Raw genomic sequence first — 18,586 nt, forward strand, 5'->3', positions numbered from 1 at the left:
GCAGATTAGTTAAGTAGGACATACAGTAAATGGATTAAACAAATAAGGAGATTATTAAAGTCTATCAAAAAAAATTAAGAAAAATGACTGAGAGGAACATAAAATAGTATTCATAAAAAAAGTTGACCTAATAATGTATTAATCTAAGAGAATCTCTCTCTTCTATTACATATTACCACTAAAGTATGTGGAGTTCACACCATCTTTCCTGTTCTGGAGCCTCAAATTTCACAACCAATTAATTTTAAGTCAAATGACTCATATTGTTATGCAAATATAACATGTATTCATATGAAGATAAAATCTAAACTAGCAGTAACAGAAACAAAGCAGTTCAAATCATACTATTTCAGTTCCTACAGCAAGCACTCATACCTCCTTTTTACCCCTCAATGTTCAGGTGCAATGAAAACGAACATTCCTTTTAATTTTGTTTCACATTTTGACATCTGCAAAACAATACTTATGGGAGAAAGTTTTTTCCCCACATATCAAGCAACACACACAAAATGCTGGTGGAAAGCAGCAGCCCAGGCAGCATCTATAGGAAGAAGCACTGTCGACGTTTCGGGCTGAGACCCTTCCTCAAGACTAACTGATAGTAAAAGATAGTAAGAGATTTGAAAGTAGGAGGGGGAGGGAGAAATCTAAAATGATAGAAGACCGGAAGGGGTGGGGTGAAGCTCAGAGCTGGAAAGGTGATTGGTAAAAGGGATACAGAGCTGGAGAAGGGAAAGGATCATGGGACGGGAGGACTAGGGAGAAGGAAAGGGAGAAGGAAGATGGAGAACAGGCAAAGAGTGATGGGCAGAGAGAGAGAGAGAAAAGGAGGGGGGGAATAAATAAATCAGGGATGGGTAAGAAGGGCATTAACGGAAGCTCGAGAAATCAATGTTCATGCTATCAGATTGGAGGTTACCCAGACAGAAACCTGAGCGTGACTTCATTTTGACAGTAGAGTAAGCCATGGATAGACATATCAGAATGGGAATGGGACATGGAATTAAAATGTGTGGCCACTGGGAGATCCTGCTTTCTCCAGCGGACAGAGCGTAGGTGTTCAGCGAAAAGGTCTCCCAGTCTGCATCGGGTCTCACCAATATATAAAAGGCCACACCGGGAGCACCTGGTTGAGGGACCTTGCTGCATTGTATTGTCAAAAAAAAAGTAGGGGAAAAGATCATATTTAGGTTGGTAAACTGTAAACCACTGGGATCAAGAGTCAACTATTTACATTCTACCCTAATGATTTAGACAAATGGATTGAATATATCAGATTAACTGTATAATATTTAAACTGTCAACACCTGCCAAGATAATCCAGAATAAAACAGCCCAAAAAATGATTCTATTCAAGCCTGATTGGTAGTGACTCACAATATTAGTTCATTCCTTACAGCTGAGCATCATCGTATGTTTACAAAGTAATTCCTTTATGAAAATTACTACAAAATAAGCTTCAAATTTACTCAATGTATTAAAAATATTTTCCTTCTTATTGTAGCTTTCTTGCCATTTACCTTAAATCTATCCAAGCTACTAAATCTCTTATTAACAGACAAAACCTTTCAAGATTTTTAAAATATCTTTCAAATCTCTCCCTTAACCTTCTCTGCTGGAGATAAAAATTACACTTATCACCCGTGCAGCTATAATTCCCTCATATCATTCTAGTAAATCTTTGTATAATTTTTTCATGCTTTAGAATTGGTTACCAATACCTTCTCTAAGGTGTATGCATCTTTTACTACTAGCACACAAAGGAATTTAAACTGTGCACAAAAAGTCACTCTCTATATAACCATATAACAATCACAGCACAGAAACAGGCCATCTCGGCCCTCCTAGTCCGTGCCGAACTCTTAATCTCACCTAGTCCCACCTACCCGCACTCAGCATCTTGTTGGCATGTTAAATATATTTCACAATCGTACACAATCACATGTCCTTTTCCGGTTTCTGGTGTGGACAGTGTGGCCAATGTGGAGTTTTTGATGATTTGACTGCAGATTTTATAACTGGCTTATTTATACTGTTTCTACTGAAGAAATTATTGATTTTGTGTAGAAGTCCAAAGAAGCAAAGGGCGTGAAGTGCAAAAGAACTGCTAGTTCATTTAAAGCAGAATGGTTCATTATCCATAGAATAATTTCAAGTTTACTTCCACTTAAACATACAATATGCACAAGTTGTCACCTGGCAAAAAAAATTGCACAGCATAAGATTAAACATTCAGCATGCATACGTTGTCACTGGGCGAAAAAATTGCACAGCACACTGGTCATGACAAATTAGGAACATTGGTCACCATATTATAACTATACTGAGCTAATGATTTATAACAATTTATAGGATAACATTTTATGCTTTTGTACTATTTATTAAACTGAGATATCTTATGCCATTATTACAATATTTTCAATTCATTTTGCCACCTTCAAAGAATTATGTTCTTGCTCCTGGACATGCCTTCCAAGTTATGCATTTTGTTTATACAGACTCCTCCTTAAATGTTTCACTTCAAATTTCTCTACACTTGCCCCCAACCATTTTAAAAGTTTGTTTTCTCTTCCTCAATACTTACATTTCTAATTTGGTATCATTGTTAACTTTTAAACTAAAGCAAGAATTCCCATGTCCCAGGGAATTAAGATTCAGTTACAGCAAATAGGGTTTTGCTCAATCAGTATTTAGTAATCCCCACTAATGGAAAAGCAGAGATACCAATGAAAATAGGATTAGCTTAGTAGCAATATCACCCTGATCTTGTAACTACAAATACTCTCCCTATCAAAACAAAAGCACTTTTGGGTATCACAGTAATGTAATAGCGTAATGCTGCTCCAGCTCGGGGCAGAGTTCAGTTCTAGCATCCCCTGTACATTCTCCCCATGGTTGGGTTTCCCCCGGGCGATCCAGGTTCGTTCCGCAGTCCGAAGCTAGGTTAATTCATCATTGTAAATTGTCCTGTGATTAGGTTACAATTAAATAGGGGTTTTCAGTGCAAAGTGCCCTCCAATGTTACAAGGATAGAAAACTGAAGATTCCAAAACTTTCAAACAAAAGTACAGATCAGAACATTCACTAATGTTTCTCCTCAAAAAGTCCTATTGCTGATCTGGGGTTGCTACCAGAACACTCACTGGTCCCAAATATAACCACTGAAATCTAATCACAATGTTCTTCTGGATCTTATTGAGCACCCATTGTATCAACATACAATGCATATTATGAATCAGCACCAGTGTTGCACCAAAGATTCATTTTAGATCTGCAAGGAAATATTACGTCAGACCTCCGGTATTTTCAATATAGTTTGTACATTTTCCTTATGACCACATTCATTTCTTCCCACCTACAAAAGTGTAGACTGATAAGTTAATTGACCCACTGCAAATTGCCCCTTGTTCAATGACTCTTTCAAATGAGGGGGTGGGAGAGGAGGAAGGGTGCGAGAGCTTTAAAAGCCACCTGGACACAGTAAAGAGGAGTCAGTATCTCTCTCTGAAGACATAATCATAAATTCTACATCAAAGAAAACTTTGGAAATAAATTCTAGTGTAGAACATTACTTAGGCCACAATTAGGATAATATGTACAGCCCAGGTTAACACACTGCAAGGATTATAGGAGGGATGCCAGACCACAGATTTACAAGAATAAAACAGGGCTACTTAGATAATGGAAATATTTGTGAGCCTATGGTTGTTTTCTCACTGGCTACAGTGTCCAAAGGTTTAATTGAGCAGTATAATATCATGAGGACCCCAAGCAAAATGAATAGAAAGGATTCTACTAGCAGGAAGGTAAATAACTACAGGTCCTAGTTTCATGGTTAAAAAGAGTGAAGGATATTGCTTCCCCTACCTCTGCTGCCCCATCCATCCACAGAATTGTGGATTGAGAACTCACTGTTGAAAGCATGGGTGGCAGGAACTTTCACTACATTTTCTTTTAAATGGATCTGAATTAGAATGGCTTAATTCCATTTCCTATTTCTCAGTCCCATATCTTTCAGTGTAAACTGCTGGAGGAACTCAGCAGTTCCTATGGAAATGAATAAACAGTGCAGCCTCTTACTCAATGTCAGCAAGACCAAGGAGCTTATTATTGAACAGGAGGAGGAAACCTGAAGTCCATCAGCCAGTCCTCATCGGAGGATCAGAGGTGAAGAGGGTGAGCAACTTTAAATTCCTCAGTGTTATCATTTTGGAGGACCTGTCCTGGGCCCAGCACGCAAATGCAAGTGCAAAAAAAGTTTCCTTATGAGTATGTAGAGATTCAACACAATATCTAAAACTTCGACAAACTTCTATTGATGTGTGGTGAGAGCAAAATGACTGGTTGATCACATCCTGGTATGGAAACACCAATACACTTAAATTAAAAATCCTACAAAAAAAAAGGATTCAGCCCACTCCAAAGGTAAAGCCCTCCCCACCACTGAGCACATTTACATGAAATACAGTCACGTGAAAGCAGCATCCATCATCAGCAACCTCCAACTCCCAGGACATGCTCTCTTCTCGCAGCTGCCATCAGGGAGATGATGCAGGAACCTCAGGAATCACACCACCAGGTTCAGGAACAGTTACTATCCCTCAACCATCAGGCTCTAGAACCACAGTGGATAACTACACTTAACTTCACTTGCCCCATCATTGAAACCAATGGAATCATTTTCAGGGTCTCATCTCATGTTCTCAATATTTAATACTTAATTATTATAATTTCTTTCTTTTTGTATTTGCACAGTTTATTGTCTTCTGCACTCTGGTTGAATACCCAAGTTGGGTGGGTTTTCATTGATTCTGTTATAGTTATTATTCTGCAGATTTATTGAGTATGGCCACAAGAAAATTAATCTCATGGTTACACATGGTGACATACACAGCGGCATGCAAAAATTTGGGCACCCCGGTCAAAATTTCTGTTACTGTGAATAGTTAAATGAGTAGAAGATGAAGTGATCTCCAAAAGTCATAAAGTTAAAGATGAAACATACTTTTCAACATTTTAAGCAAAATCAGTGTATTATTTTTGTTTCATACAATTTTAGAGTGGGAAAAAAAAGGAAAGGAACACATTGCAAAAGTTTGGGCACCCCAAAAGATTTGAGCTCTTAGGTCACTTTTACCAAGGTCTCAGACCTTAATTAGCTTGTTCGGGCAATGGCTTGTTCAGTCATCATTAGGAAAGGCCAGGTGATCCAAATTTCAAAGCTTTATAAATACCCTAACTCCTCAAACTTTGTCCCAACAATCAGCAGCCATGGGCTCCTCTAAGCAGCTGCCTAGCACTCTGAAAATTAAAATAAATGACATCCACAAAGCAGGAGAAGGCTATAAGAACATAGCAAAGTGTTTTCAGGTAGCTGTTTCCTCAATTCATAATGTAATTAAGAAATGGCAGTTAACAGGAATGGTGAAGGTCAAGTTGAGGTCTGGAAGACCAAAAAAACTTTGAGAGAACTGCTCATAGGATTGCTAGAAAGGCAAAGTAAAACCCCCGTTTGCAAAATACCTTCAGGAGGATTTAGCAGACTCTGGAGTGGTGGTGCACTGCTCTACTGTGCAGCAACACCTGCACAAATATGACCTTCATGGAAGAGCCATCAAAAGAAAACCTTTCCTGCATCCTCACCACAAAATACAGCGTCAGAAGTTTGCAAAGGAACATTTAAACAAGCCTGATGCGTTTTGGAAACAAGCCCTGTGGACTGATAAAGTTAAAATAGAACTTTTTGGCTACAATGAGCAAAGGTATGTTTGGAGAAAAAAAGGGTGCAGAATTTCATGAAAAGATCACCTCTCCAACTGTTAAGCATGGGGGTGAATCAATCATGCTTTGGGCTTGTGTTGCAGCCAGTGGCACGGGAAACATCTCACTGGTAGAGGGAAGAATGAGTTCAATTAAATACCAGCAAATTCTAGAAGCAAGCATCACACCCTCTGTAAAAAAGCTGAGGATGGCTTCTACAACAGAATAATGATCCTAAACACACCTTAAAATCCACAATGGACTACCTCAAGAGGCGCAAGCTAAAGGTTTTGTCATGGTCCTCAGCCCCCCCAGCCTAAACATTATCGAAAATCTGTGGACAGTCCTCAAAAGAGCAATGCATGCAAGACGGCCCAAAAATCTCAAGAGAACTAGAAACATTTTGTAAGGAAGAATGGGTGAAAATCCGCCAAACAAGAATTGAAAGACTTTTAACTCGCTACAGAAAGCGTTTACAAGCTGTGATACTTGCCAAAGGGTGTATTACTTAGTAAGCAGGGTGCCCAAACTTTTGCTTCAGGCCCTTTTCCTTTCATGTTATTTTGAAACTAAAAGATGGAAATAAAAAAGTAATCTTGCTTAAAATATTAAAGAAATGTGTCATCTTGAACTTTATGCCTTTTGGAAATCAGTTCATCTTTTACTGGCTTAGCTATTCACAGAATCAGAAATTTGGACCAGGGGTGGCCAAACTTTTGCATGCCACTGCATGTACTCTGATAATAAACTTACTATGAACTATGTCCATAAAAGAAAACTAATCGAACTAACTGTTCAGATCTAGATTTCTTGCAACCAAAATAAATGCAAGCAAAGCACATTTTCTGTTCTACAAAACCAGGTTCTACAACCTAGTACCTAAAAGAAAAGGTTACCTCAAAGAACTGTTGAAGTCTGCACTAATTTCAGCCCATGGTGCCATATCCATCATATCCAACTCTGTGTCTCTACTCACTATTGTTCAACAGAGGCTACTCATTTCCTATACTACTGTGTCCTTACCAGTCATCGTCTCTGAATTACATATTAAAAGCTTAATCACATTTCAAACATGGAGTATTACCACAACAGGCAAATATGAGCCATACGGTATAGAGAATAATATGACTATTTCATCCTTCAAAATTAGCATTACAAATTAACTTATGACTAAGCAGAAGGAACAAATATCAGAAAGCAGTGATAACAGCACTGATCTGATTTTCACAATCCTAGCTAAAGCAGCTTTGCCCATTCTAAACTGGATAAGCAGCAATGAAACAAGCTTTATCTGTCATAATCTGGAACAGATTATGTGACGTTGGATCAAGGAGTGTGTGATGCAAATCGCATCCAATTTATAAAACATGCTGAAAGAAAGATTCCTCTCCATATTATTCTCAAATTACTGAACAGGCTTTAAGAACAAAAATCACGGGAAACAACCAGCATTCCTTCTATGTTAATTGTTTATTTTCATCATGATTTTATTTATTTAGACCATGTTTCCTTCTGAATAGATTCCACAGAATTCTATAAAAGTGCACTAACTTCATACATTATAAAACTAAATCCTAGAATTACCCATGTTTATTACATAAAATAGGTTACATTTAATAAGTACTTGGGGAAAATGTATTTTTAATACACAGCATTAACATTCCACTTCTTGAAAAACAGGTTAACAGTAAACAAAACACATCACATGACAAAAGGAAAATGAAATTTCACTAGACTTCAAAGGAGAAAGCATTCAATGGACAACCAGAGCCTGTAAGGCTGTACCCTGCCAATTACATGACTGAAAAACGTTTTTAAGATTTGAATCTAATGAGGCAGTTTTAATTGATAACCCTTAAAAAAGGTTTATATGCAACATACACGAAATGCTGAGTTCTTCCAGCATTGTATGCTTGGATTTCCAGCATCCGCAAATTTTCTTTTGTTTGAGGAAGGTTTATATGAATATTTTCATGATTGTACAAGATTATTAACAAATTAACCCAAAGTCAAGGAAAAGCCCCCTTGTCCTAACAAAACATCTCAACCCAATGAACATTGTATTGAATCAGAGGTAAGAATACTAGTAATATTAACTATAAAATGTTCATCAATTTTAGTTTGTGTCTGTGATCTTGGTTTTAATTTGAAATTAAGATTGGATTTTACAAATTACCCATTTATTTGACAGATGTCCTTAGAATTTTTGCTCATAATTCAGCCTGTTATTGTTATAAACTTTACCACTTTATTCACATTGACAATATTCAAGTTTTCTTCAATTTGGTGAAGAGGATTAAAATTCTTTTATTCCTTTTCCCAGTTCCACTCATTAAGTCAATGGCCAAATATCCTACCTTGACTTGAAAGTCAAAAGTGCCGAAAACAAAAACTCTCAATTCATAGCACTGAAAAAAAAGATTATATCTGCAATGCAGAACAAGTGTAATTATTCTCAAAACAAATTATTTTTCCATAAACTGAGATATCTAAGCCTCTTGGGTATTCTCTTACTATAGGAATGTCACGAGCCAAAGGATGCACACAACTCAGCGTCATAGGTGCCATTTTATTTATTGTAGGAGGCTATGTAGATCCGGAGTAGAATCTAAAATAAACTTTAAGTTAATTCTGAAATACACAGCATAGATGCTCAAAGAATTGAGAGATAAATTAATTGTTTTCACTGCTATGAATCATTGAACAAAATTTACAAAAGCTGATGCTGATGTCTTTTTTAAATTTTACAATCAAACATACATGAGATCAGTGCTTTTTTCCTTAACAGATCAAGCAATATTAATATTCTCAGCTCTAAACCATGACAAGTTATATACATCTGTATTTTTAAGCCTACAAATTACATGAAGTTTTTTTTTTGCTCATCTTTATGTAAGAGTTACAACACTGCAAGCACATGGATTAAGTACAGCAGTTTAAGTACAGTAATTGATCCAAATGCATGCCTGGTAAACATTAGCGTATGAAGCATACTGTAAAATCAGAGCTGAATATAATCCTGTCCACACCTAACCTTCACATGTATATGTCCAAATGAGGTATCTGACAACAACCAACTTCAACAGTTTACAACACATATCTTTTCCTAGCACAGAGGCACTACTGTGCTCCTTCACTTATCCCCAAGTGTGATGAGCTAAATCAAAACGAGTTAATTGATAAACAACATTGCACCACAGTACAAAGTAAACAGCTTTAGTCCAGTTGCCCTAAAACACAGAAACAGATCAATCCAATGAATTGAGCAAATATTTATTTTCCTGTCGGAGGCAGTACAATGTATGTAATCTAACAAAAAGAAAATCAAAACACCATTCCCTGATCAGTGTTTCCCAATGGTTCCAATAACTTTATTCTATACTGAGCTGGGAAATGTGTTCTTTAGGCCATTCCTCAAGTTTAACAATAACTCTCTACTCCACTTCACAAGCACCTGATGTGTAAATAGCAGACATCCATCCCACAGAACGGGTCTGTGATGCCTTAGCTTGTCAGGTGATGCACTCTGATGAATGTACTCAAAACCAACCTGTATGTTCCATCTCTACTTGGAGTGATCAAGAGCTTAGAATTTTCAGAGATAGATAAAGAAGGCTTTGAGAACATCATTGACTTATTTCCTCTGTCCGCCTAGTAATCTTTTTATACATTGGAACAGAGGGTCTGTTTTTGGAAGTCTGGTGTCTTTGTTGACACCACACAATATGCTCAATATTGACCAACAGCATATACCAAAAGGAAATAACAAGTGCTATCATTTGAATTTCAGCAGGATGTAAAAATCTTCTAAGCATAAAAAGCCATTACTATAATAATTACAGTCATCTAATTCTCAAGCCCTGAAATCCTTTTCCAGAATCTGTCACTTTGATCAAACTTTTAGTCGCTCTTTACTACTTCCTTCATTGGCTCTTGTCAACTTTCTCTTTTTCTGAGGATGTTCTCCTAAAGTTTCTATATCAATGCAAGATGGTGTATAAATGTTCCCTTGGCAAATATGAACACAAAGTATTCGAGATTGCAAAGGCAAGTGTGAACCACTGATGGTTACATACTGTATATCACTAATCATCTTTATACTGGGAGACATTTATGGCATGCAGTTAGGAACTTTACCTCCTTTTTCATTGAGTCTGGGGTGGATTTGGCCACTCTTCCAGAATGTCATCATGTAATCTGAACTAGCACTGCAGCACCAAAGAACACAATCCAAAACATACTTCCCCATTCAAAACTAAAGCATGGATGATCCGTATTTTAACAGACACTGGTTCCACATCCATCAAATCCTGTTTATTAAAATAATTTACAAGCAAATTTTTTTTACATCAAGGTGCTAACATTCTCATTTAACCCAGAGATGTATTTTCTATCATATTGCCCCTAAATAATGTTAAATTTCATACATCAATCTTAGAAGATAAAGAAAGTTCTCTGATAACTAGGCTAATGTTTTCTTTTAATGAAATTATTTAAAAAGTTAAAGGATCAGTCTCATCTTTGATGATTAAATATTGTTATATATAAAATATGCACAATATTTGCCAATAAGTGTAATATAACAACATTAATAAAATTTGCACCTAACAAACCTTGGATCATTCAGATGCATCCGATGAAATGTGACTGGTTTACCTCCCACTAGGTTTTGATGATTCCCATATTAGCCAAATGGCCACACAGGAACACTTTGCAACAATGAATGCCACATCATGCAGGACAAAGCTCAAATTCCCAACATTTTTCATTGTTGTCACTTGCTTATCATTACATTCCATGTGTATATCAATCCTCAGGAACCAATGTCTTTCCCTACTTCCCCACCAAAAAACAGATTTCACATCCAAGCAATATTACTTAAGTCCACTGAAAGCTGAAGACTCATTTTCTATATATTGAAGATAGACTTTCATAAAGCGCACTCAGCTAGAAGGTGCACAACTCAAATCTACATGACATTCACAATAATGAAAAGTGAAATATTGGGATTCTATCCAGTAAACCACAGATCAAAGCAGTATTTTTTTTTTACTTAACTACTTCCTGCTCAGACTGAGTGGGTTGGGTTGTGGGCTGTTGATCGGAATAAAAGAACCAACAAGATGCAACATTACAACATTTTTGGTCATTTGCTTTCCTTTTAAATACTTCAGACTGCTATGAAACTACATCCACTAAATTTACACAAGGAAAAATGTAACTCGTACAATAAAATTATTCCAGTTTTCTCTTCACATCTATGAATATGAGACTAATATAATTCCTTGCTGAAACTCAATTTAAATATCACATCTATTGCAATTAATTCACTCACAAAATCAACTACCTGCAGCTCAAATTCATTTGGGTCTAAAACTTCAAAACTAGAGAACTTTACCTTTTCTGGGTTTCCTTTTTGGACACAATGAGGGTTTTAAAAACTCCATGCATCTTATAATGTGCACTGTATAGCTGGCCTAACCTCACATCCGCTTCTTACAACCTCCTTCCTCACTATGAGCTCAAAAAAACCCAGAGAAACCTTCTTGGACAGAGTTCCAATTAGGAGCACCTCAAGAGACGGTAATAAACGAAAGACGACTTGCACACATACTGGACAAATGCATGTATTCTCAAGTCCTCACACGCTCTAGTGCAGAGAAATGTTCCTGACAGAGGCCACCATCACTTGGAAAAACAAAGTGGGGGCTCTGTCTCCTGCCCCGGGAAGTGACACTGTCAAGCGCATCAACCTCACCCCTTCCCTAAACACTTGGCCCGACAGTGGGGTATACTTTACCCGGTGAAACTATGTTAACTTGAGCCACAAGTCGTGGGATTTTGTTTTAAAGGAGAAGGCTGCCTTTATGGGTAAGCGATACAGACGCTCGTCTGAGTGTGTACAATAAAGGCTCTATGGTTCCTTTTCACTGAAAGTTGTGGTGACCAACGTCGTCGAAGGCAAAATGGAGCTCAGTACAGACCAGCCTTTACTCTTTGGGAGTAGGGTGGAGGAAAGGAAAAGGATCCCTCTGGGCCCGGCCAGGCTCCTAGGAGCCCCCAAACCCCCTGTGTGCCGGCCTCTCTCCCGGAGGGAACCCTCACCCCAACCCCCGCCTCTCTCCCGGGGGGAGAGGCCCCATCGGTCCCGGACCCATCCTCACTTCCCCCCCACCCCAAGCCCGTCTCCGGCCTCTCTCCCGGCCCCGGTGGGGGCACCACCGCCCACTGCATTCGCTTCTCCTGCCTACCTGTGCGGCCTCGCTGCTCATCCCGTTCTCTCCCGGGTTCACGCTGGCTTCCAGCCGCTGTCTCTTCGCCTCGGCCGCCGCTGCGTCTCCCGGCTCGTCTCGCTTCAGCCCTCGTAACATTCGCTCGGGGCCAGGGCCGGGCCCGGGGCCGAACCCCCCACCGGCCACCGGCTCCGCCGCCATCAGCCTGCACTCAGAGGAAGGGGGATGGATGGGGTGGGCGGTGTTGTCGGACGCGGGGTAGTGGCGGCAGCAACACGGGGCCGAAGGCGAGAGAGACCGGACGACCGCACGGGGTGGACCCAAAAAAAATCTACAATTAAACAAAAAAAATACTTCTATCCCCCTCCCTCCAAAGCAGGGCGCAAATCTACACCCGGCAATTTCACACAGCCAAGCTCACAGCGCTGCCAACCGCGCCGAGTTTTACCCCCACACACACACACACACACACAGGGATAGCGAGCGGGAGCGGAAAACAATCTTCAAAAAAAATGGCCCAGATTCGGCGCGCTCGGCGCGTGCCTGTAAACCCCCCCCCCCCCGCGCGCCACCGTGCACCCGGGCGCGAGCACGAGCACAACCCCTCGGCCGCTGGTACGGTACCCGGCACGCGCGCGCGGGCGCCCTCTGCCGGGCGGGCGGGCGGGCGACGCGACGCCCCGCCCCGCCGTCCGGATGGGAATGCTGACGTCAGCCGGGTAATTCCCTGGATATGGGCCGCAGTGTGCCGCGTGGAGACCTATCGCTTTCCGGCAGGACTCGGGAAACTTCGGCGGTTAAGTTGGGCCCCGGGTTTGTGGTTGAGGGACACGGGAGAGCCGTTGCCAAGGTGACTTGGGAACACGCCTCCTTGTCCCCGGCTCTTGGACCGCGGGCGCCGCCACAGGCCGGAGCTGGCACCGCAAGAGTTGCCTCAACCTCCACCACGCGGCCCCTCGAGCCTGCTGAACCATTTAAAGGGCTCATGGCTTAAAGACCTCGATCGCCAAAGATCTGTCTCATTCATCCATAGAACCGAGGAAACTGAACCTTCTGTCCAACTTGTCAAGATGCATAGCTGGAGGAACTCGGCTGGGCACCATTTCACTGCGTTCCTTCACTATTTTCTATCACAATAGATTTCTTTGTCTGCACTCTCTTGTGTCTCTATTTGGACCATCCGTCTAAACCTTTTCTATCCATGTATTCTTCTAAACGTCTTTTAAATATTAATATACCTGCCTCAACCACAGCCTCTGAAAGCTTATTCCATATAGGCACCACCCTGTGTGAAAGTTTCCCCTCTTAGCTTAAACGTGGTTCTCAACCTCTTTTATAGCATTAAGACCATAAAGACATGCAAGCAGAATTAGGCCATTCAGCCCATTGAGTCTGCTCCGCCATTCCGTCATGGCTGACCCCGGACCCCACACGCCTGCCTTTCCTGTCATATCCTTTGACGCCCTGACCAATCAGGAAACTATCAACTTCCACCTTAAATATACCCACGGACTTGACAGAGCATTCCACAGATCCACCACACTCTGGCTAAAATTAACTGAGGGGTCCGTGTACCCCAAATTGAGAACCGCTGCCTTAATCTATATCCTCTAGTTTTAGATTGCCCTACTCTGGGGAAAAGTAGACAGACTATTTGGTTCATATACGCCCTTTGTGTGTTGATGCACAAGGTCACTCCTCGGCTTCCTACAAGGCAAGCAAAAATCCCTTGCGAACAAGCTGTATTTTCAGCTGATGTCAGTCAGGTGGATGGAAAGGGCACAAAAGATAGAACCCTGGGGATTCTGAAAGATAACAAAATGGATGTAGAAAGAGAAAGCACAGAGATGACTTTGTCTTTGATTGCAGTCCTTTGAAAGTTTAGGAGTCCTTCCATCTCGGTGTGCAGCTACTTTCGGAAGGTCACAGACTTACGGAGCATGGAAACAGCTCTTCAGCCCATCAGCTGCATATCAGCCATCGTCTATACATTCTCACTAGTTCCATATTAATCCCACTTCTCTCCATTCTCCCCGCAATCCCATCAATTCCATCCAAATCCTATAACTCGTCCACACACAAGGGAAAATTTACCTTGGACAATTATCCCGCCAGCCTGCGCTCAGATTCTGGTTTAATACCACCAGAAATACGTCATGAAATTTGTTTTCTTTGTAGCAGAAGCACAACATGATACATAATACCAGAGAAAAATAAACCATGAATGTATGTTAGTTAAATAAATAGTGCAAAAATACAAAAAGTAGTGAGGTGGTGTTCATGGGTTCAATGTCCATTCAGAAATCGGATGGCAGAGGAGAAGAAGCTGTTCCTGAATTGTAGAATGTGTGTCTTCAGGCTCCTGTAGCTCCTCCCTGATGAAAGTAACAAAAAGAGAGCATGTCCTTAATGATGGATATCGCCTTTTTGAGGTATTGATCCTTGAAGGTGTCTCAGATACTACAGAGGCTAGTGCCAAAAATAGAGCTAAGTTCACAATTTTCTTCTTTTAATCCTGTGCAGTAGCTGTACTCCCCCCACCCCCACCACCACCACCCCCAGCATATCAGCTGGTGATGTAGCCAGTTAGAATGCTCTCCATGATTCATCTGTAGAAATTTTTCAGGGTCTTTGGGGACGTACCAAACCTCCTCAAATTACTAATGAAACATGGCCACTGCCATGCCTTCTTTGTAGCTGCATCGATATGTTGGGTCCAGGAAAGATCCTCAGAGATGTTGACACTCAGAAACTTGAAAATGCTCATTCTTTCCACTTCTGATCCCTCTATGAGGACTGGCGTGTGTTCCCTCATCTTACCCATTCTAAAATCCACAATCAGTTCTTTGGTCTTACTGACAATGAGTGCAAGTTTGTTGCTGCACCACCACTTGGCTAGCTGATACATTTCACTGCCAAACACCCTCTCGGCGCCATCTGAAATTCTGCCAACAATAGTTGTATCGTCAGCAAATTTATAGATGGCATTGGAGTTGAGCCTAGCCAAACACTCCTTTGGGATGTGGGAGGAGACTGGAACACCCAGAGAAAGTCCACATGATCTCAGGCAGAATAGACAAATTCCACCCAAACCCAATGAATTACCATATCCTACAATTCCCCACATGTGCTGCTGTTACATGAGCCTAGAATAGTGCACACAGGTCAGCTCTGAATACTTGGAAACAATATATGTGAAGTTCTGGAAGAGTACAAAGAGTCCCTAACCTCTAGAGATTAGAAAAATGAAAGGTGCTGTTACTGAAACATGCAAAATTGTTGCTGACTTCTCAGGGTGGATGGGAACATATTATAAGCTTGGCTCAAATCAGGAGGGAACAGTCTTCAGACAAGGCGTTGGCAATTTGGAACTGAGGCAAGATAAAATATCTTCTCCAACCATTTGAGCTGAGGAGGGTCAGTCACTGATCATTTTTGAGACAGAGATTTATAGATTTTTTTGGATATTATAGGAATCAGATTCTGTGGGGCTATGATTACTATTTTATTGAATAATAGAACAGCCTCGAGGGGCACACAGCCTACACACCAGCGCACAAACCAGCTGGTTTCTCAAGAACTAAGTTATGAACATGTCCCACTCGGACATGACTGTCCATGGCCTCCTCTACCGTCAAGATGAGGCCACACACAGGTCGATGGAGCAATACTTTATCTCCTGCCTAGGTAGCCTCCATCCTGCCAGCATGAACATCCAACTCACTGACCTCCGTTGATACCCCTGCCTCCTACCCTTACCTCCATCCCTATCTATTATTTTAGTCTGATTCTCTTTCTCTCTCTTTTTTCCCCCTCACTATAATCTCCCCCCAGCCCTACCTTTCTTTCTCTTTTATTTCCCATAATTCTCCACCTTCCCCCTAGCCCATTTCCCTCCAGCCTATCACCTCCTAGCTCTCTACTTTATCCCTCCCCCCACTTCTTATCCCCCCCCCCTCGACCATCCCATGTTATTTCACTCCTGATGAAGGGTTTCGGCCCAAAAAATCATTATTACCTCCTCCCATAGATGCTGTCTGGCCTGCTGAGTTCTGCCAGCATTTTGTGTTTTTTTATGATGTTATAATGGTATGATTCTATCCTGAAGCAAGCCACACAGCACAGAAAAGGGATCTTTAGCCAACCAAAATCCACACTGCCTTACACTAATCACACTTTATTCTCCATTAAATAACATCTGTACTCAATCATACTCACTTATTTATGGCGGCCGGCGGTGTAGTGGCATCTGCACCGGGCTGTGAGATGAGTGGTCCGGGGTTCGAATCCAGCCAGCTCCTTTCACGTTTTCCATCCGTGCTGGATTGAGCATCAAACTCTGAACTCAGTTTTGTAAATAAACTTTCAAGATGAACAAAAGTTAATCTATCTAGCTCAGGAATATGGGAAGAAACCACACAAGATAAAAAAAAAACAAGCAAGCTGCGAATCAGGTTTATTGTATTTGATGTAGCGGTATTTGCCAAGCCCACAGACATTTCCTCACCGTTCAGGGTGCAGTTTCTGGTGTGCTGGTGCCTCACAAGCACTCCCAAAGAGAAACTCCGACTGTGCACTGTGGATTTCATCTCGACTGCTGATGCAAGCTCAGTGGCCACCGTAACATCAAAAGCCTCGACCCGAGCTGCCATTATTCACCACCATCCTAAATCAGGTCCCAGATTGTTGTGAAATTCTTTGTCTTGCACAGCAGCACAGCCAATACCTGAGGTCAGGACTGAACACGGGTCACTGGAGACATGATGCGACGTGGCAGCTGTATCTTGATCCCTTTCTTCTGCTTTTCTGCAAAGATGCTGAGAATGTCCAATAGATTGAGATATCTTAAATTAGAATCAAATGTTGTTATGGATAACAGGGAAGAAAAGGGAAAGGCAGAAGGGTGGAATGCAGAGAAGATTGAATGACTAATGCCAGAGAATCTGCAGATGCTGGAAATCCAAAGCAACATGCACAAAACGCTGGAGGAGCTCAACAGGGCAGGCAGTATCTATGGAGAAAAGCAAACAGTCGACGTTACGGGCTGAGACCCTTCATCAGGACTGGGAAAAAAAGATGAGAAGTCAGAGTAAGAAGAGAAGAAAGAAGTACAAGGTGGTAGGTGTTAAGTGAAACTGGGAGAGGAGGAGGGGTGAAGAGCTGGGAAGTTGACTGGTGAAAGAAATAAAGGGCTGGAGGAGGGGGAAATCTGATAGGAGAGGGTAGAGGACCATGGATGAAAGGGAAGGAGGAAGAGCACCAGAGGGAGGTGATGGGCAGGTAAGGAGATAAGTTGAGAGAAGGAAACGGAAATGGAGGAATGGTGAAGGGGGGGTGGCGAATACCAGGAGTTTGAAAATCAATGTTCATGCCATTAGATTGGAGGTTACTCAGACATAAGGTGCCGTTCCTCCAACATGAATGCGGCCTCACCACAGCAGTAGGGGATGGGACTGGCGGAAGGAGAATGGCAAGAAAAATTTCTAGCAGACAGAGCGTAGGTGCTCAGTGAAGCAGTCTCTCAACCTACATCGGATCTCACGATATACAGGAGGACACACTGGGAGCACCGGATACGGTAGATGATCCCGACAGACTCACAGGTGAAGTGTCGCCTCACCTGGAAGGGCTGTTTGGGGCCCTGAATGGGTAAAATGACAAAATGGGTGAGAGTGCAAAGTGAAATAAGCCGCAGTGGGTTAGGGAGGCATATTGGAAAAGCAGAGTGATCTGAAAATGTTAAACACCCTGCTTAATCCAGAAGTGAACCTCGTCAGAAGATAAAATCTTCAATGGACCAATGGCATGTCAGAAAGGGAGAGAGAGGGAGGCTCAAAGTGACAGACAACAGGAGGCACAGTCGCAATTACGAGCTAAATAGAAGTGTGCTACAATGCCGTCACTAAATCTGAATTTGTTCTCCAAGAGCAGGGATTTTCAACCTTTTCTTTATGTTATGGACCCCAGGTTGCGAACACTTGTTTTAAAGTAAAGGACAACATATTATGAAAAGTGAATTCAGTATTTTAAATAAAGGCATTCTAAATGTAATGTACATTTTTCCTTCATGCAGGAAGAAAATTTGGTGGCTTGATGGCAACGTGGGTGACATAAAGAGTGTGTGTACTCTAACTCTTTCAATTCTTGGGAAAGGGGATGGGTAACAGGGCTAATTGGGCAACATACCAAGGAGATCATGAAGGAGTAGGGAAGGTGTTTGATGGTGGCTTCCCATTGAAGGTGTCCAAAATGATAGGACAATCTGCAGGACGGTGGGGAAGGGAGGTGAAGAGACAGGGAATTATTGAATGGAAATGGAGTCCTTACAAGAAGCAGTGTGATAGGATCTGTGGGGTATCTGTTGAAGGAGGGGGCAGTAAAACTCTATTGTGATCCAAAGTGAGAGGGAAAGGGGGTAGGAGGAGAACTCCCAAAAAACATGGGAGAGGCTGAGATGGAAAGAAGCTTGTGATGTGGAAAAAAACATCAGTTGATACCGAATGGCAAGATATGCATAGAAAACAAGATGGAAGGGGCAAGTTTGTGAAGCAAGTGTGGACAGTAGAATCGATGAAACAGTCAAGAAATCAATC

General features: G+C 41.4%; 1 protein-coding gene across 6 annotated transcripts in view; it reads right to left on the reverse strand.

The window, feature by feature from the left end:
* LOC132382991 (RNA binding protein fox-1 homolog 2-like) overlaps nucleotides 1-12,523 on the reverse strand; it is a 277,209-nt gene extending 264,686 nt beyond the window's left edge. For 3 of the 6 annotated variants that reach the window (XR_009508517.1, XM_059953646.1, XM_059953643.1), the window contains exon 1: nucleotides 12,012-12,523. Coding sequence is in view for 5 of the 6 variants with exons in the window: in XM_059953646.1 (XP_059809629.1) it covers nucleotides 12,012-12,194 (183 nt within the window). In the remaining variant the exon portion in view is untranslated. The remainder of the gene's footprint in view (nucleotides 1-12,011) is intronic. The other 3 variants (XM_059953647.1, XM_059953642.1, XM_059953644.1) reach the window with 3 other exon arrangements.
* Between the last annotated feature and the right edge of the window lie 6,063 nt (nucleotides 12,524-18,586).

Source organism: Hypanus sabinus, chromosome 29, assembly GCF_030144855.1.
Source record: "Hypanus sabinus isolate sHypSab1 chromosome 29, sHypSab1.hap1, whole genome shotgun sequence".
Lineage (NCBI taxonomy): Eukaryota > Metazoa > Chordata > Chondrichthyes > Myliobatiformes > Dasyatidae > Hypanus > Hypanus sabinus.